At 42.0% G+C, this 21305-nt stretch overlaps 1 protein-coding gene across 1 annotated transcript; it reads right to left on the bottom strand.

Annotated features, from left to right (window-relative positions):
- Nucleotides 1-538: 538 nt before the first annotated feature.
- On the bottom strand, nucleotides 539-9486 carry dlx4b (distal-less homeobox 4b). The gene is made up of 4 exons (XM_061757202.1): nucleotides 8972-9486; nucleotides 3527-3939; nucleotides 2363-2556; nucleotides 539-1224 (listed from the first exon to the last, which is right to left on the bottom strand). The coding sequence occupies exons 2-4, from the start codon at nucleotides 3894-3896 to the stop codon at nucleotides 964-966; spliced, it is 825 nt and encodes a 274-aa protein (XP_061613186.1). The 5' UTR covers nucleotides 3897-3939; nucleotides 8972-9486; the 3' UTR covers nucleotides 539-963.
- Nucleotides 9487-21305: the final 11819 nt, after the last annotated feature.

Here is a 21305-nt window from a genome sequence, read left to right as displayed (position 1 = left end):
TATATAATTTTTTTTTTTATCGTAATAGGCAGAAAGTACTGTGATGATTGAAAAGTGTGGGGGAAAAAGTATTATATCTTTTGAAGGGATTTAGACAATGTGTTTGGAATGGACACAATTACATAATTTATCTGAAATTATTTGAACCAAACCTCCACGGTTTATTGTGGGGAAATCACATTTTAACACGGATGAGGTTGCGGAGTTTCAGGTGCTCATTCAAAATGAAATTGATGCAAAATGAAGTTGAAAAAATGCCTTTTTAAACTGCTGTTTTCCAATAAAATTGTGCTGCCTATTTCTAATATCATTATTGTGATATAGACATAAATAAAATAGAATAGTCTAAACCTGATTGTATTGTATGTAAAAGCACAACGCTTCTTTTTTTTCCTCAAATGTTATTTTTAATTGAATTTAACTTTTATGAAAAAGGTAGCATCCAATACAGTTTCTTTAGTAATGGGGGGGATCATTTCATCAAAAGTCATAGCGGCAGTTAACCAATCTTTATGTGTTCAATTCAAAACACAGACAGTGTTTTTTTTTCCATTTATTATTATTTGCAGCTCACACGGATTTGTTGCAATGTTTCGTTCGAATGCGCGCTTGCACTCGCGACGAAGAAGCAACATTTTGCGCATTGAATGGAGCCACCTCTGCAATAACTAGAAGGTCACAACAAGGCTCATCCAACATGTGTTTGTTGGCTTAATACTCAGAGAACGTATTGTCTTGCAATGGAAAATGTCTCTGGTAATAATCATGCACAGGACGTGCAAACAAAATTGCATTTATCCAGACATTGCGCACACACTATAAAGGTCCTCTTCAGTGTCTTTTGTCAATAAATGTCCCGTCAAATGACGCGCACAATTAGCGGATAATCCAGCCAGGAAGCACACGACTTGGTGAATAAATTCATTGCTGCGGAGTTCATTGGGCCCGCGGTCGACAATCCGCTCACATCATCGGATGCCTGGACGTGCCGTCCTGGTGGGGATGCTGGTTGGGGTACCAGTGGCCCAAAGTGTTCATGTAATTGTTGGGGTACACCGGCCCCCCCGCTTTGTTGGCCGCGGACACGTCCCAAAGTTGGGGCATCCCGTGAGGTGAGCAGGGGGAGGCCGAGCTGGTGCTGCTCAGGTGTTCCCCCTCCTGTCCGCTCCCGTGCCTCATGACCTTTTTGTACTTGGAGCGCTTGTTCTGAAACCAGATTTTCACCTGCAAGGAGGAGATAAAAAAAAAAAAATAATAGAAAAAGAAAAAGAAAAAGTCCAATCAGCTTTAGATCTCCCCGGAGGTGGTCGTCATTATTTTATTGGTGGACTAAATCAGTGAGTGTGCATGAGACATCAACAGGCGCTGTGGGAAATGATCCAATTTCACTTCATTGCTAAGAAAATGATCATTCACCACGAATGATCTTTCTTTGTTGATCGATCTATGCCAGCGACATATTGTCACAGCCAGGCAGAGCCATTAAATGCTTTTCCACTCCCACATATCATCTAATGGGAAAGGTTGGGAAACTAAAGCACATAAAACGGCCATAACATTAGGTGCACCTTCAAAACGGTGCCCCAAAAAACATTAAAAGTACAATCAAAATATTCTTAAGGATAATAATGGTGTCATATTTTTGATTGGCACCGTTAGAAAGGTACTTATTTAACAATATCAAATATTTTCTTGTGCTCTTGGCAGTGGTCTAGAACTGTACACACCTTGGGAAAGTCAAAATATTAGAAACAGCTCTCGGGTGTCAAAAACGTCGCTAAATTGATATTGTCATCATTGTGATGATCATTACCATTATTATTTTAAAAATGAGGATTACTTCGAGATTTTGGAGGTTGAAATCGCTGCAGCGAGAGTGAGATTTATTGGGGGGGAGAAAGAACTGTCTTAATGAGAAGATTTATAGCCATCAACGTTCTTACACGTGATCAAACTTAATGTTCAATACATCCCCCCGTAAAAAAAAAAAACTTTCAAGTAGCAACATGTAATTGAACTGCGTCTAATTATCACACCTGGAAACAAAACCACCGGATCTTAAGTGTCATGTATTAACTATTTTTTTATTTATTTTTTTTTATTTATTTTGAACTTGTATTCTCAAATTAGAGTGGTAAATGAGTCAGGCGTTATAAACTGCAATTACAAAACACAACAATTATGTTTATGCCCCACACACACACACACACACACACACAGGAACTCCAGACGTATTTTGACTCGACAGGTGAGTACAGTTTTTAATTTTGTATTTTTTTTTCCAATCGTCAATTCGAAGTTTATTGATTGATTTTTATTTTTATTTTTTTAAGATTGTGAATGTACGGCGACGGGCACCCACCTGCGTCTGGGTGAGTCCCAGTTTGGCCGCCAGGTCTGCGCGCTCCGGGAGGGCCAGGTACTGGGTCTGCTGGAAGCGCTGGTGCAGAGCCTGCAGCTGCAGACTGGAGTAGATGGTGCGGGGCTTCCGGATCTTCTTCCCTTTGCCATTCAAACGCGCGTCCCTGTTCTCCAGCGCGGGGGACTTGTGGTGATCTGGGAAGAAATTCCTTCAATGTCACCATTTGGACGGATGTAGTGCAAAAAAGGGACGATGCAAGTGTGAGGCATTACTGGGCATAATAAGAAAGGTTCCCAAAAGTTCATAGAAATATGCACGAAGGATTTCATGTGTTTTCTGTGAATTACGGTGAAAAAGGTTTTTGGCTAAAGATGCCTTTGCTGTAAAACATGGGTATCAAACTCAAGGCCCAGGGGCAAGATTCGGCCCATGACATCAATTATTTGTGGCCCACTGGAACAAATCAGCGCTTAATTTTGTTGTTTTTTTTGGACGGATTTCTTTTCGTCTTTGTAGCTTGACCTAAATTGCAATTTTTTTGTCTTTCATTCCATTTTTCTTTATTTGATTATTATTTTTTTTTTAAACAAATCTCTTGGCCACCAATTTCCCCTAAAATATTTGCTTGCCACTATATTTTCCATGACTTCTTATTTCATACTCATTGTTAAAAATCCGATCTTGAACTACAGCCTAAAAAAAAAACTAAAGGCGCTTCATCGGTTCTATATAGCACCATTGTAGAAGCCTGGGGTCCTTTGGGACTTCATTCCTGGTTCTTTAGAACTCTAACCCAAGATGCGTGTGATGCCGGTGCTATATCATTGAATAATGCTCGGTTCCATGAAGAACCACTAAGAATGGGCGCTAAATAGAACCCAAAACAGTTCTCCTATATACGCGTTTTGTACTAGAACATTATTATTATTATTATTATTTTTTTAAGAGTATACTGTACAGTTTGGACGAATGAGTTTGACAGCCTTGGTACTGTATAAACCATTCAGTGTTGATATACGGGCCTTGTCGGGTATGGTGACTGAATGTGCTTACTAACATAAATAATTTATACATATACATGAAAAAAAAAGAGCAGTTTTCCATCATTTGGATGAGCGCAAAGACGCGTATTTGCGCCCATTTGTGGAGCCTGTACGTGCATACCTGCGTGCTCCGATCGGCCGTGCAGGCTCAAAGTGCTGCTGCAGCTGCTGCTGTTGTTGTTGTTGTTGTTGTTGTTGTTGTTGTTGTTGTTGTGCTGGTAGTGCATGTAAGCAGACGGGGGGTGCGGATTCGAGGCGCCGGGGTAGGCGTAGCCCAAAGAGCGGCCATAAGACGACGCGCCGGCGGGGAAGGAGCCGTCGTGCTGCGAATGGCCGGCAGCGTGGAAGCCGTGCACGGGGTAAATGTGAGCCGGGAGCCTCGCTGGGGAGCGCTGCTGGTGAGCCGGATGGCCGTGACCAAACTCGAGAAAGGCCGATTTGGACGGGTCGGGGCCATTGAGAGTGTCAGGCATGAGAGCCATAGACATCATCGGAGCGTCCGCACCGGGAAGAAGATGCTTTCATGAGTTCGACCTGGGCAAAATCAACACAGAAATGGCGACAAGTTCCAAGTGTGCGCGTCCACAGCCGCTGGAGGCTCCCCCCAAAAAAATCCAATAAAAGCGAAGTTTATTATATATTAAAAAAAAAAAAAATCCTTCTTCCCAGCTGACAAGGCTCGTCAAACACCTCCTGCGTGCACAACTTCAACACACTGCTTGTCTTCTGTCTTTGCGAGCTCTCAGCTCTCCTTCTGATTGGCCTTCAGCCGCAAACTGTCACTGGAGCCGCGCGAAGCTCATTAACATGCGCTAAGATGCGCTCTGCACCCGCACGCCCGCACGCACGCACGCATATAGCGACCTCCTTCCACAATTCTATACAACAGCAACACCCTCACTCATGCTCGTCGTGTCATGCGCTGACTGACAGAATCGTTGTTCAAATAGCCATAAAAAAAAAAAAAAAAAGAATCATTTAAAGATTTCCTTCTTCTATTCCAATTGAATCCCCCCGTTGGGAAGGTTTCCTTGAAAAAGATTTGAATTGAATATTTGCATCCAAACTGAGCGACAAATTAGAATTCACCGCCACACATGACTTCATATATACTGAGTAAAAGGCGGATCAAATAAATAAACGACTGTATTTATATCCTGCGAACTTATTTGTATTTTTGTTATTATGAATCGTTTAAAATATTCCAAATGAGAAGTATTACTAGCCAATCGTATACCGGTTTCAATTTTTATACCATCATTTCAGCATGACTCCACAAACGAAACCATTTGAAAATAGCCGTTAAATGAAATATTAGACGGTTCTGCTAATGCATCGGACATTTATTATTTCCAGTTTTCGTTTGACAATATTTCATTCCCACAGATCGATATGATCAGCCGCATACTAAATGGCATAACGTTGCGCAAATCCGCAATAAACACTTCTTATTAGCAGCCACATGTCATCAGAAATATGGTATTGAAATATTTAATTCCTCATTTTGATTCATACGTGTATCAATATTTAAATATTGCCATTAATTGGGTGGTGGCAAACTCACAAATAGAATTGCAAGATTGCAAATATAAGACACAAAAACACGTAGCTGTGTGCATTGCTGTGACTAAATGTCAAGGTTTCTAAAGTAAACAAACAATGATGGGAAATGTGGGAAAACACGGATATGCCAAAAGTGGGAGCACTTTTGAAAAAATAAAATGAAAAACACAAGTACATGAGTGAAAACTATAACCTGAGGCATAAAAAGAATAATCCTGTCTTCAGAGTTGCGTTGAACTCGATCAAATATGCTCGGAACAACCAAAAAGTGCATTTCTAAGCGTGTACATCGAAATAGAGGCATCATGCGTGAGCTCGTATGTACAGTAAGATATGGTCACGTCCTAAAGAGCGTTTGGTGGGTTGAATGTGTTGCTGCAGTGCTGTCCAAACCCATCATTTTGGTCAGGTCCTGCTAAACGCCGCCTGCAGCTCCACAGTCACAGTGAAGGCCTGCCTTGCATGCTGGACTGCTTCCCGATCCCCACGCAGCCAAAACAGGCCGCCAGAACAAAGCCACAAATTATTATTATTATGGAACAATTTCATTCACAACTAGAAATTTTATATCCCTCCGAAACGGAGTATGAACACTGAGATATCCTGTCACTAAAATGACATGCCAAAAAGGAGATAGTCATCCAGAACTATAATTTCTAATTGAACGGCATATTTTAGCAATATCTGTATATATACAATGAAAATATGGGCCTCGGGGATGACAGTGAAAATGCACACTTCTTAATCTGTCACATGCAGAGGTTCGTCTCGAGATAAAGTACACGACTGCCCAGAGATATTAAATAAACAGCACTTTTTTTCTTCTTCCAGATATGCCTAACGTACTGTCTGTTTTCGATGTTGAAATATGTCACAGTGACTTGCCAGAAATCCCAGTTTAGGATTGACCACTTGAAGAGTTCAAATGCAAAAAGGGGGACGTCCGTTTTCTGTGAATTGAGTTGAAAAAAAATCTTTTGAAAAAAAGTATGGCTCCATGGTAACGCAGATCATTTTAATTTGGGACATTCTAAATTAGTCTACATTAAGCAATTAAGAGGCTAATTTAGAAAAGAAAAACAAACCCCCAAAAAAGAGGTATTTGATGTAATTTAATCACAAAACCAGACAACGCCAAGAACATTTAATTTAATGAAGTCCAAAGTTTTTAAACAACTATAAAATGACCCTGAAACGCTAAGTATTATGCTTTGTAAAGACAAAAATAACCACAGGTGAGTGTGCCACCTCTTCGGGCTCTTGAAGTAACTTAAATGAACCCTTAAAGCTTGCTAAGCCTTCCAAGTCATTGATTGCGTTAGTTAGCTACAGTATCGTCTTCGCCGCGGCGATCTTCGAGATCACGTCGACTTTGATTGCGACCAACAACGGCGAAGGCTTCCTCCAAGAATCTACAGACACTAACACCAATCTCACCGATTTAGTGATGAGAATTTCGGCGCTTCTGCCAACTCGGCTCCCAGTAAAAGTTATGATAAACAGTTGTTTGGTTTTCGCAGGGTCAGGAAATGCACGAATCCAACGATGTCGTGGACGGCAGTCTGCTCGGCATTGTTCCTGTTCCAGTTCCAGTCTAAACGCCGTTTGACGGCTCTTGCGTATAAACTTTTCACTTGGACGTCTAATGAGTTCCGATATTGTTTTGATTGACACAAACGATTGTGCAGGGTACTTATCAGCGTTAACTGAACAATATGTTCAATAATGTAGTTCACAGGAGTGAATTAGTACTTCGCTGACAGCGTCAATCACAGCTGAGTCCCAAGGTAGAATTTTGGATATGACGGTACTTGTAGTGAATGTAATTTGATTGTGCAAGTGGTTACTAATGTTGAAATTAATCATGTACGTACAGACTCTCTGTTGTCAAGGTTGTAGATAAAAGTTATAGTGTGGCGTGTACGTAAAAATATTAGAGCAATCTGATGGGACGCTGATGGAAGTAGAGTATGATCTTTTGATATTTTGGTGACAAGAATTGTTTTCCTATCCCTCCGATTGTTATGAGATTTTGGTCCTGATGTGGCACAGTGCCATAATATTTATTTAAAAAAAAAAAAAAAAAAAAAATCAGAAGGAATAAAATTAAAAACAACAACTTTAGCGTGAACTCCTAATTTACAAACTAGGAGAAGAAAAAGGATCGAGTGGGTATAAATTGTGATTTGGCGCCTCCCGGCTTGATCCTCGCTCTGGGCTCATGAAAGAAGAAGAAGCTACACTGCAACATAAGTTTCATTAATTTGCGTAGTTGTAGTTGGCCACAGGCATGCGGCGGATTGCTTTATTGACAAATAAAGAAAAGGTATTGGCTCAAAATGTTCTGGCTTCAACATCAAAGGAGTTGTTTTTTTTTTCCGACAAGGACGATGTCGATCAAAACAAGAACGGCCGATTTTTTGCGGGGGGGGGCACTTATGTGTGGCCCCTGAGCCGCTGAATTAAGAAGGTAAACGGACAATAGATGCGGGATATTTTCAAGTTCTTTTTCTATTTTTAGAAAAACACCATTACCATAAGACAATTATCATTGCTACAAATGACCATGACGACAAAACACAGCCAAGAACAACACTGAACTTATTTCATGCAGTTTCGCCTTGCACTTACATGAAGCTATATGCCTTTGCACTCATAAAATGGATTTCATGTTAACTATAACCTCATAAAGCAAGGATAAGAAAGTACACCTTGTTCCTCTCACTTTGCTGTGAGACAAAAGCAAGATGTCTGTAGTTGGGGGGAGGGGCTCACCAGTTGCACAAGGCAGATGATAACTGCATGTTCACGTGCATAAAGTTAGTTATCACGTTGCATTTGAACCGTCTCCTTTTCAAGCAAGTTATTATTCAATTGTATCGCTCATTATTCTCAAAGTGCGTGTCCTCTCTTGTCCATTTGGGATTAACCTTTTTACCGTTGACAGCCACGGTGCTCCAAGTTACGGCTCTTCGATTGACATAAATCATTGGCTTCCCTGATTTGAAAATATTAAGAGCCGCCACTCAAATGTGTGCTCCTTCTTGAGAAAGAGGTTAAAACACATTTGTAAAATGAGCAGACATCTTTTAGTTTTATTACAGTCGAGAAAAGAAGCATTGCATGAGAACGTGCGTGCACACACACAGACAGAGGACAGGAGGCCCTGCCAGGCTTGTAATTACGTCTGTACAACGAGCCAAGAACAAAGGCGAGCCCTGCAGTCATGGGGCAAAGGGATGGGTCCTCGCCATGTCTCTCTTAATACAAACATTCTCAAAGCATTCAACGCTCTCGAACGCAGCCCAGACTCGGTGGCGTCTCCTCCACGCCACACACAGGCCTGCGTCGAGGCGTGTTCTTCACGCAGGTGTGTGTGTGTCGTCAGCGAAGACTCGTACGCACAAACACACACACCAGGCAAGTTTATCCGTCGTGAGGCCGTGACGCAGATTGACAACGTTCATTGTGGCGAAAATCAAAGAGCACATTCCCGAGCGACTGCACAAGCTCTGATCTTCCGCACTGGCACGTCACGTTTTACAAGACGCCCTCTGTTCGGGGGGCCTGACGGGAACAGGGGCACGCGCGTGCTAGTGACAGGCCGCGGGCCCCCGATGACGTGCCGGGATGTATTATCACAGCTTCGGCTCATCACGACATCGTCGCAAATAGGAGACCCACGTGGAGGGATTTCAGCAGGGGGTTTCAACATGAAGGTGGGCTTTGACGCAAATGACTCTGTAGACAATTTGCCTGAAACATAAAACCGAACACAAAAATGTAGGTTGCGCCCTCAGAAACACGGCTAAAGCAGAAAGGATCCACGAGGAGCGCCGTAACCGGAGACGAGGCAAATCCCAAGCCTGAGCCACTACTTTCATGGAAATAAAGCAAATAACGATTTCCTACATCACAATAGAAAATGACTGCTGTACTCACCTCTAATTGGGAGAGTCAATTTTCCACGTCACAATGACACCGATCTTAACAGCAGACTTACCTTGGCCTCACGTGGACGCCTGCTCTAAGAGTTTGGAGTTTTCATCAGTGGGGGAAGTAGTACCAGGCCTTCCACTGCGTGGTTTGTGGAGAATACATCTTGTTTGGAGAAACTTGCCACGGACAGCGTAAATTGTAACTACACGTTGGAGCTGTGTGACGGCCATAAAGCTTCTCAAACTGGCGTTGAACTATAGTCGGGGACAGAAAAACGTCTTGCTGGGAGGCAATTTTGCAACGCGGCTCCAATGTCAGTTGGCGAGCCATGGGCAAGGAAATGATATGTTTAAAAAAACAAAAAACAAAAAACAAAAAAAAAACAAAGCCTGAGCTGTCAAATGTTGATGGCTTCCCCATCTGTCTGAACGATACCTGAAACAAAACAGGAAGTGGATAGTGACTTTTGGAACACCCTGTACATACTGTACAAACGGGTTATACAATTTGGCAAATAATACAGGACCTTAATTACGAAGCGGTTCCTGATCCAAGATCGAGGACCTGACATTGAAGCAAACGGTCGGCAGTCATCGTTTGGCGCGCTCGGATGAAGACAGACGGTTCTGTGAGAAAATGAATGCATCAAATGTTACTTTGAAGTTGCTTTATTGGAAAACGGGAGAGAGTTGAGTTTCTGAACCTGTAGGCATTACCGTGTCCATGCATTGGAGATTCATAGCGATGACTATAATCTGACATTTACAGTTCGGAACTTATGCTTTTGCATGAATTGCAACAGCTGGACACACAGGTCAAATGTATCTTCTGATATTTAGTGGAAGAGCATTTAATTGTTCTTCCTGTCACTACATGTCGCTGGCATAGATCGATGAACAAAGATATGTTATTTGTAAGTGAAAATAAAATCATTTCACATTGCAACAGGACATTGATAGTTTTGGGAATCATTGCTCAGGTCGAAAAAAACGTACGTTCCCAAGCTGTACGAGTCGAGGGTCAAAACTCATGTATTTGATTTGTGAGTGTGTATCCAAGCTGAGAGTTTTGTCCTATTGTGACACATCTGCATCCACCTCCATGACGATGTCTCACTTTGCTTGACAAGCATCTGCATTTTGCCGATTAGCTCACACTATTACATCCTGTGTGTTTTTTTTCCTGATGTCCTTGTGCATCAACAAAGCCAAAGCAAACAATCAGATCTGTGCTTTTGTCTTGACTGCTTCATGCCTGGGGAAAGGGGAAGAGGAGAAGGAGGAGGAGTAAGGGGAGGAGGAGGTGGGGGCTCGCTGCAGAGGATGATAGACCAAATCTTTCCTCTAGGCGCCCGTCATAAAGGAACACTAATAGGTGCAGCCCCAGTTTGTCATTCCTCAAGTGTGCCTGTGCCCTGCTCATGTGTGCGTTGGCAACCTCACAAGGCCGGCAGAGTTCAGGCCAGCCACATGATCTCGCGCGGGTTAAATGTTTACACACCAAAAACACACCTGTTTATGTAATTTTCGGTCTTTACATTAAAAATGATCAAACAGCGAGGGACTTCTTTGGAACATTTCCGGCTTCTCATCTGCCATCCACCCTGCTGTTTTCTTGTCTGCTGGTATGTGGCAATGACGTCACCAACTTAACCGAGAAACGATCAAACTTGGGGGGGAAAAAATATTTTGGGTGAACAGAATTTAGAATTTGAAGGAATTATTAGGCTAACATTGGAACATTGCTTGTAATGTATTTGCTTTTAGCATGATAACAAAGTGGGCGGCACGATGGCCGATTAGTTAGCACAATCTTTAATTCAAAGTAATGTCATGCAATATTTTTGGTTACATATTTGACTACATTTTGGCATATTTAAAAACTGAGAAAACACCATTTAGATGATCAGAACTGATGCCCTTAAAAAGCACTGTTATAGACAGAAGCTCATGTTAAGCTAACACCTTGAATGACTCATTTACATAATGACTGCCAGACAGCAACATCACCCACTGTCAACTTTTAATTGATTGGTTCACTCGAAGACTTCTGGAATCATTTAAGCACAATAAGCAAAAAAAAAAAAAAAGTCCCTCTTGTGCAATAATGAGCTTACTAGTGTCAGATGATCTTGTGCGCTTGAAATAGTGACAATTAGAGAAACTGCATTCTGGCTAGGTTAATATCTAGCTTCCACTTTGTATGCCTGCTTGTGTGTGCGCACTTGGTGCCACTTCTGACTATGTGGAGGTGGTGGACACACACATTCACACACACACAGTTTACTATACAGTGTCCAGGGGCCAGCTGATGGACAGGCAGCAGGACAGTAGTGGCAGTGTTTTGTGTTTCTGCGCTTGCTGAAGTTTTAGCTGCACTAACACTCATGCATGCATCCTCCACATCTGGAAGAGAGAAGCCAGTCTGAGTCCACACAGGGTGTTTACAGCTCTGTTGTTTTTTTCTTTCACACTTCTCGCAAAATCTTGCCAAAGCACACATTCCAGATTCACCAGCTCAACATGGGGGGAAATATATGTACTATGTTTTTCCATTGTAAATCCTGGCCACAGTGCCAAGGGAGGTGGGTAAAAAAAACAAAAGCTGGCACCCATCGCTCCCAAGTGGGGGGAGGCGGGAAAGCAGAACTATGACCCAGAATTGTGTCTTTTCTAAGGCCTGCCATGGTTTATGGGTGGCATAGGAGGTCATGCGAGGCCATCATGAGACACGATAGTGATGGGTTAAATAGAGGGGGGGAAATGTGCAATGCATGGGGAAACAAACAAAAAAGTTACTGTCAGTAATTGCGTAATTCAAACTATAGTCTTGCATTACTTCAGAAACGAAAGAAAAAAAAGACATTGTCGGGCCATAAGAGCCATTATAATGACAAATTCATATCGTGAGTCAGCAAAATGCCTTACAGATAAACATGCAAGACAATTAATTTGGTACTTTATACAATCTTTATAGCAATATCCCCAAATTCTGCTTTTACAAAGACAATACAGTGTAAAAATCTACAGAGTTTCTTTACTTTTATGTGGTTTAAAATAATGTGTCCTTTTAATGTAGCTGAATAATGTTACAAAAATATGAGAAACACCTTTCAGTACTCTAATACAGTGATTCCCAACCAATGTGCCGTGGCTCATTAGTGGGCCATGAGCGATCTTCAGGTGTGCCGTGGGAAATGATCAAATTTGACTTAACTGCTCAAAAAAGTATTCATTTACAAAAAATAATGTATCTTTGTTCATCTATTCATCTAGTAATTGTATACTGTATTGTATTGGTACAGTGTATCTACGTTTTGTGACATTTTTGCTTGTCGGTGTGCCGTGAGATAAATAAAAAAGATTTTGCACAATAATGCCCCTTAGCCTCAAAATAATAAAATCAATTAATAGCACCTTTAAGTCAGCAAATAATCATCCATAAAACGTTTAACAAGCTGCAGGTGTTTTGTACATGTAAAATAGGGAGAGGTTCTAGGGCTTGGTCATTTATTTTCATAAGCTGACAGATGGAGTTGGAAATAGCGAAGCAAGCGGACAATGATTTACCCCAGGGAGTCACACATCCAACCGCACACACAATGAAACACGGCTATATGTCAAGCAAAAGGACCGGTTTACCAGGTCTAAGGATTATCCTTCTGAAGTTACCTGGCCCTCTGGGTAACGTGAACCCACCTATGTGGTCCGACGGCCAACATTGTGCGAGATAAGCGTCAGTTTGAAATGCCAGAGGTGAGGAGGATGACAAGGGAGCATCTGTCTGGCCTTCTGGACAAGTGACAGTTGTGAGGAACAGTGGGTAAACAATGTTCCAACCGCATCCCCTTCATTTGACTTCAAATGGGAGTAAAGGAGATGTCAAAACAAGTAGAGAGACCTCTCAAACATGAACATTCCCTCAACTGATGATTTTTGGCTTAATGGAGAGCGAGGAACGTACAAAGCACGGGCGATAATATACAGCTTTTGAGAGCATTGAGAGCGGTCTGTCATGCAGTTCGAAAAACAAATACAACCTTAGAGGAACGGTTATAAAAAAGCCCCCAAAATGGAACGTACCGCAAATTTTAATAAGCAAGCGATATAACAAGAGGAAGTGATGTTGTACTGACCAAACCAAGCTACAAGAGACATTAGTTGTTTCGCTCAACTGGTGATTTATTGTAGAATTTGAACGCTATTGCTAGCCAGCTAGCTGCTGCGCTAGCTAGCTAGCTGCTCGTGACTCAAGGATAATATAAGGGCGTATTCTTGTGCATTATTTTCATTCACATCTCCTGTTTTTGCCATCTCCACGCTGTGGTGTTTTTAAATAAATTGCTCCGCGTTTAATTCTCCCTCTAGAAGGATTGAATGAAATAGCCTGACGTATAGCTAGCAGAAACTGGCCGGTTAACAGGAAAACGGTTTATTTGTGTGTTTCGCCTTGATCAACACCATACAGCAAACTTTATAATCATCCATATACTAATAGCAACATTACCACTAAATCAAAATGTTTCTCTTTCTTTTTTTTAACATCGAATAGGCACCAAGTTGCCAATCGTCCACTCCATCGAAGAAGCTGACTAAGAACGATTATGTTTCCCCTTCAGGCCGAATTAAAAAGCTGCAAAATGCTGGTTGTGTCAAAAGGAGATGTAATGTGCGGAATAGCCATTTTCGTTTCGGAATTAAAGAATTGTGAATGACATTTCATTTTCTTTTTTTGGGGGGGAGGCGTGTTGGCACCCATCCACTAAAGCTGATCAAATCTGATGTGTAATCCAAGCAGCAACGTTTCAAATTGCTTGGTCAGAAGTAACTGCTGTATTATATCGCTGGCGTCAGGCCAAAACCACCTATATCCAAATTTGGTCAATTTAATATTTTATCACAAATCGATACCATTTGTACCCACATGTGTGTGTGTGTGTGTGCCTGTTTTTTTTTTTTTCCTCCAACAAATTATTGACCAATCTGAAGTGTTGAAAATGTCTTGCGCTCTTTGACGATGCAATGTTTATGGCTCGACAAAGATGACGTTTTGGGGTTTCCTGAAAAGTGATGGTTTTGGAGATGAAAAGTTTCCGCCGGATGGCAGCAATACAGTATAAAATAATGAACAGTTGTTCAATCAATGAAATAATCTTTCATAGATTTTATATTGGTCCTCAGATACTGTAAATCAAAACTTAAAGGGCCCCTGATTTTAAAAAAAGGAGTTACATCTGTGTCTCCCTTTTCAATAAGAACAAGTTGAGGGGATCAAGTTCAGCTGCTGACAACAGGCCTTGGTTCTGTCAAGTGTTAAGTTCCGTTGTGAGGTACATTGTGACACAAAGGCTCAGCAACAACTAGACTCAACTTTGCGGCCGATCAAATGACAATGTTTCATAGAGAAACATGGCCAGCAGATATCACAGTACGGGTTTTGCGTCTCTTGAATGCTTTTCTTCTAAAATGTTTGAAAATATAATGTTTTAAAGAAACTGATGAACACAATTGTTGTAAAAACAGGACGACTGATTAGTAAAAGTCCAACAACATACCCCAGCAGAAACACAGATATAACACCATTGCATCCAGTTATAAACTGAACACTTGTCTAGAACACTTGTCCTCATCAGGGTTGCAGTTGAGCTAGAGCCTATCCTAGCTGACTTTGGGCAATAGGTTGGGTAAATCCTGGACTGTTCGCCATCCAATTACAGGGCATGTACAGTATAGTGTAAATTTTTTTTTCATTCTCATAGTCACACCTATGGATTATTTAGGCCAGCCGCACACCATGCGACGTGCCCGAATGCAACTGAAGTGGTTCATTGACACAAAATTTCAGTTGGCGACTCACACCTTCACACCAAGCGATTGAACACCGCACACCTGCCGACGCGCTGCAACAGGAAAAACTGTGACCCTGTATCGGGTCCTAAAGATCCACATACAGTACACTGTACTCTATGTTTGTTTTTGTTTTTGAAGCACAAAAACATGGCGCGATTGTCAAAGAATCAGCAGATTGGCACATAGAGTTTCAAACAGACAACGATAAGGGAGAGAGGATGGATATTTTGATAGGCTGTTGGCAATTATCGATTGCCCCATTTACTGATTGCACCTGTGCGTTTCGGTGACAGAGACTCTCTACGCTTTACTTCCTAGCCACAGGTACACGTACGGAATAATTAAATATAGTTAGTTAACAAGTAAGCAGGCAGTTTTCCAGTAAAAAAAAAAAAAAAGAAGTGCCTTCAATGATTATTTATTTTTAAAAATGTAAGCGATGGTAAAGAATAAAGGTTTATACTGTGAATGAATGGCTTTGCAGTAAGTGCTGAATAAAACATGGCCAAATTCAAAGATGACAGCCATGTGTAAAACAACAACTTGAACACAAAGTACAAACCATTTAAGGTCTGCTTCTCTTGATCTGAACTTCGTCATGCGCGTTTTGCTGCAGCGCTTCAGGTGTTTAACCTTGTCATATTAAAGCGCTTGTCACTGGAGGGTGAGACGACCGGGGCCAGGATGGGCCGGAGGTTTAAAAAGGTTGCCTGCGATGCCGCATCATCAGCCTGTCATTGTTCGTCTGAATCCCACCAGTAAACATCAAAGCTCCGCAGAAATGTACGTCACTCCAGAACCGCAACACAACAAACCACCCCCCCCCCCCCCCCCACCCCTGTACCCCCCGCGCTCTCGCCTATTTTCTTTCAAGGTTTCACACTGAGTCGGCAAACACGAAATCAACAAAGTGACTAAATTGAAATTTATTGAAGAGCACTTGTTCCACGTTGCGTGTATGGCTGACACATCACGCCAGCCCTCTTGTCGAGGCGAGGAGACGGTCTGAGTCTGAGCAAGCCCGTTCTCAGAAAGGCGCAGCCTCCCATCAGCTCGAGGCCAAGATTGACAGCCAGGAAAGAGCGACCTGAGGCAGACATCAAAGTCAGACAGGATACATACGCCTTGGCATTTAACTCTTTCATCTCCAGCCTTTTCCACACAAGTCACGACCCCTCACCTGTCTATCTTCTTGACCTCAGAATGATGAATGGTGAAGCCTATTGGGCTACGTAAAGGTGATTTTGCACGCTGAGAAAAAAAATCCAGGTATAAATACACCTCCGCCAAGGCCGATTTCGGACTCCAAGAAAGATAATTCCGCTCCAGACAACACTGCTCCACTCCAGTCCCGCAGGTGGCAGTCATGCGCATTACAAAGTGGTTGTCGATTTCCATAAACGTCTTTTCAAAGCAGCTCAGTTTTAGAACATCACTGATTTCACCAAAATTTCATACTGTACACCATTGTAGGAAAAGTTGGAACCTATTTGTGGGAATTAATGTGAATCTGTAGAGAAACTATGAAGAATGTACTGGAAATTTACGAAAGCTAATCCATAATAGGGAACTTAAATCTCATCTATTTTGTATACCGCTTATCCTCACCACAGTCACGGATGTGTTGGAGCCTATCTCATCTGACTTCAGGCAGGAGGCAGAGTACGCTAGCCTGGACTGGTTGCCAGCCAATCGCAGCGTAGAAAAACATAGGTATAATTATGCTAAAAATAACCACATTTATTTGTACTATGCATCCCTCAGTTCCAAGCACACATACAGAACACAACATCCTGCAAGGCTAATGAGGCCACCGATCAGTATTAAAACATTGACACCACACAACTGCATTTAATAATCTCTTTCATTATTTACCAACAGAAATTTATTGAAGTGCTGTATTATTCATAGGGTGGCCCGGTGGACGACTGGTTAGCATGTCTGCCTCTCTTTTCTGAGGACCCGGGTTCAAATCCGGGCTCGCCTGTGTGGAGTTTTTGCATGTTGTCCCCATGCCTGGGTGGGTTTTCTCCGGGTGCGCCGGTTCCCGCCCACATTCCATAAACATGCATGGTAGGTTAATTGAATACTCTTAATTGGCCGTAGGTGTGAATGTGAGTGCGAATGGTTTTTTGCTTAGAGTTGCCCTGCGATTGGCTGGTGACCATTTCAGGGTGTTCCCCCCCCTCTCGCCATCGGTCAGCTGGGATAGGCTCCAGTACACCGACGACCCTTGCGAGGATGAGCAGTATGGAAAATGGATGAATGGATGCATTATTCATAAATAAATCAATGTCATTGTATTTTGAAAATGGTTATTAGTTTGTAAGAATGTCTGCTTACTGCAAATCATATTTCTGGGTATGTATTATCCCAGTTATTATATTTTATGCTGTATATTCCAATTTACTTCAAACCTTGTCAAACTTTGAATATTTCAAATTTGCTCTGCTAAACTTCTAATGCAAAATGTCTCGTTCTTTTCTTTGCTACGACGACGTATTAGGATCATCTAGTGAGAGAGAGAAAAAAAGCAGAGGCGATTTAAAGTCGTCATGACGACATTTTTAAAGTCATCGTGATGAGATTAAGTCATCAAGATTTTAAGTCAACAATTGATGTTGATCCCGGTTAACAAAGAGTTAACATATACAAATCAACAATTGGTGAGAGCGTATCCTGGCGTAGCAACCAAGTCCTACATGACAGCCGGTCATCAATTGCTGAGTGGTGATAAAACATCACTTTTTATCAATTTTAAATACATTTTTAATTATTTAGGAATCTTGAACAGAATAGTTTAGTATAAGGTAGTGATTTCACGTGTCTTTTCGCCAAAATAAGGAGAGAAAGAAAAAAAACGCTGCTCCTCAGCGTGGGGTTTTCCTCGTCGAGGAGGCTAAGCAGTGGAGGACTATTTGCATTCCAGCAGTGAGAGTGAGGACAATTAAGCCATTTCCCCTCCAATCTATCTCCCTCCAGCCAGGCAGCCATCCAGGCAGCCCGCTACATCAATGGGAAGTGCAGCTGCTCGGCCCATGTGTGCCAGGCTGGGAGACGGAGGAGAGGAGAAGATTGGGGTTAAAACCCTCCTGGCCCTCAGATTGGCTCCATACCTGAGTCAAAGTGCAGATGAATCAACAGCTGTTGCAGAGCGAAAGAAGGGAAACGGAGACTCTAACCCCATCTGTGAAAGCATTGAATGGTGGCCGCTTCCAGCTCACAGTTTATTTTCCCAACAGCACAAGCAAGGAGTTTGCATCCAGCATCATTTTGTATCACAAAGAGGGGATCATTTGAAGCAGTTTCAGTTTACCACCACAGGCACTCTGAACTAGCCACTCCAAAGTCAATTAGCCAAATCGCATTGCACAAAAGTAGCTCAGATGTGCCTTCACCGGTCAGGCCCCTCAGGTGTCAAACAGTTGGCTTAAAGGTGCGAGCGGCCAGCTCGCACCTTTAAATTGTGTGGGATTAGACCAAACAAAAAGCCACAGACGCCCGAGTCACACCTGTGGAGCTTGCTCCTCAAGACCACTAAACGGGAGAAACTTTGGTCCAAATGGCAGGTGCTCAGAACTTAATCTCCCATTTCACGGGCCTTCACAGATATCGCTTTCAACTGTAGCCGGCAGCGGAAAGAGTGTCCTGAACTTGGACTTAATCACAGGACCATCTTTGTAACAAGGACCTCCATCTCTGCTACCTCCTCGCCAAGACCAGGTGATCAATCATTTACATGTGTAATTAGGAACGGGTGTCAAAACAGAAACTGTACACGCATTCAAGGACCTTGTGCGCTGTATGGACTGACATCAGACTTGGCAAAGAAGAAGTTACTGAGAGAGAGAGAGATGCATAGAGAGAGAGAGAGAGAGAGAGAGAGAGAGAGAGAGAGAGAGAGAGAGAGAGAGACGATAAGGCAAAGATATTTTTTTTGCCACCCACGGAGAGGCACGCTACTTAAGTTTTTGTGTTGTGTGAATGTGGTTAAAACTAATCTGCGGGGTTACAAACATGTCCCCAAAGAATAACAAATGAGAGACTTGGCTCTGGAGATGAAAAGATGCTTAGTCTAACCGAGCTGTTTACTCAGGCTTTAGAATCTTAAAAAGCCTCAGAGCACCAAAAAAACTTTCGTAAAGCGCTATCAAAATAACGCGTGCCACGTAAAGCTCATCACAGATCATGAACAAACAGCGCTTCACTTCCACCGCATGGGTCAAGCCGCTTTTGTTTTCCTCAAGTGCTTCAATGGCCTCCTGAGGTCATGACAAAGGATTACCAAACAAAAACAAACACAGTTGTTTTGAATACACTTGACGAAAGGGAAAAGTATTTTCTATGAATTCACTCTGACTACACCAGTATTAAAGATCTTAAAGTGTGTGGCTACTATATAGTCCGGTATCGTCTAAAAAAAGGAAGTCTTATGATAAATATTTTTTTGTTTTTGTGACATTTATTGGTTTACCTGAGACAATCTTAATGACAATATACAGTAACCATCAATCCATTGTCCGTACCGCTTATCCTCACTAGGATCGCGAGTGTGCTGGAGCCTATCCCTGAACACCCTGAACTGGTCGGGCACATATAAACAAACAGCCATTCACATCACAGCAGGAAGACTCTTACAGTGGCTCGTCGCTCCTCTTCAGCGGGTCGTCAGTGCAATGCTGTGAGCGGCCACGGCAGCCGACGCCACTCCCTAGATGAATGATTTTTTTTTTTACATATTTTTTTATGTATTATTTTTTATTTCTGTTTAATCTACTAAAAATATAAGAGAAGTTATCAATTTCCCCGACGATTCAGTGAGAAGGGTGACGTGACATACTGTATTTAATGATATTTTAACAATGGCTGGGGGGGTCAAAATCTCATAATCCTGTTACCTACCTAATGTTTTTCCTGTTACTCAAATGGGGAGTTTCAGTACAATTAAACAATGACATAAAACAACAAAATTGCCTAATACACCTTTTGAGTACTTCAATATGTATATTACCATATTTAGAGTTGAAAAATGACAGACATTTAAGGTTATTTTGAGAGCGTTACAACAAACAAATGGCACCGATTCAGCCCGCAATAGGGGTCTTAAATTATTGCCTCAAATAAACACCTTCTTTTTCTCCTCTTACAGTATTATCAAAAACAGTTGATTCCACTGGTGGTTATAATTGGCTTTACTATGACTAATACCAACATGTGATGTGGTCGTGTGGTAATTACCATTGTGACCAATTTGTAACTAATAGAATAACTCAGTATAATGACATTATTCTATTAAGGCAATCCCACATCACATACTGTAATGATTTATAATGTCCAGTGTTACAGCGCAATCTAATCTGAAGACCGAAAACTCAATTTCAGGGCTGCAACCTCACCAGATCTTTCCCGCAGTTAACGGGCGTGTTTAAAGATGGGCAGGAGAATGCACAAATACCAGTGCCCAATAATCCACCTGTCACCTGAGGGGGATAGGTGTGGTGCTGCAGGCTTTAAGGAGGGGATATGTGCAGGCTACCGTGACTTATGTGGACTCATCCAGCCACCACCTCAGCGCCCGGGGGAGGGGGTTGAGTGGGCGTTTAAAGAAGCCTGTCTGAGATGTGAGTTTAGAATTTCTCGATGCGGAGTGGCTGAGCTTTGAAGCGGCAGCTCCGGTAATGAATTGGCGTATTGTTTCCCTCCAAGAGACAAGAAGCCTCTGGGTGGGACATCACATCAAAGGCTGCTATTTTATTACTTATAGCATCAGTTCAGGTATGCAAGTTGACACAGAAGAGGGCAAAAAAATTACCCTTAAAATTGACTTAACATGAGACTCAATCAGTCAGCTAGATGGTTATAACATTATTGCATATTTAGACGAAGTAGAATTGGTTATACAATGGTTGCGATGTATAGCTTCACTTAGCAAATGAATTCAATTAGATCAGAGGTTCCCACACTTTTCATTTCTATTTTTAGTGGGTCACCAATTCTCAGCGTCAAATATTTATTGATCATCAAAAACGGATGCCTCTCCTTAGCAAAGTGATTTGCATACAAATTTGCTGTAGTAAATTCATCTTTATAATTTATGCAGAGTGTACGCAGTTCATGACATATATAAGGACTTGGAATTTGAGATATTCGAGTATTGTGATTGATGGATGCAGTAGTGATGTAGTGAGTAAGGCATACGGTTTTATTTGCTGTAATTCAAATGCCTCACTAGAAACAGTGTAATCTAAAAGTCAAAGTACTTCCACACTTTTCTCAAATGTAATGGTTTTGCACCTGGGAATAACCCGATTACATGTACAAGGAGAACAAGATATTATGAATCTGGTGAATCACTAAATATAAACCTTCAATCTCAAATCTCTGATGGATTAAATGGTTACACCCCTTTGCGGTGTGGCATCACAGACCCCCCCCCCGGCACATCAACACAGTCTCCATACTGTATGTGCTGGATGGCCTTCCGGTGGGAACACTAGCTCTCTGCTGGGCCTTTTCTCCCTTCTGTTTCTCACCAGCTGGAACGCTGTT

The sequence above is a fragment of the Phyllopteryx taeniolatus genome, chromosome 19 (assembly GCF_024500385.1).
Source record: "Phyllopteryx taeniolatus isolate TA_2022b chromosome 19, UOR_Ptae_1.2, whole genome shotgun sequence".
In the NCBI taxonomy this organism is placed as follows: domain Eukaryota; kingdom Metazoa; phylum Chordata; class Actinopteri; order Syngnathiformes; family Syngnathidae; genus Phyllopteryx; species Phyllopteryx taeniolatus.
The sequence above is the reverse complement of the archived record's forward strand: the minus strand, read 5'-3'. Positions and strand labels throughout refer to the sequence as shown.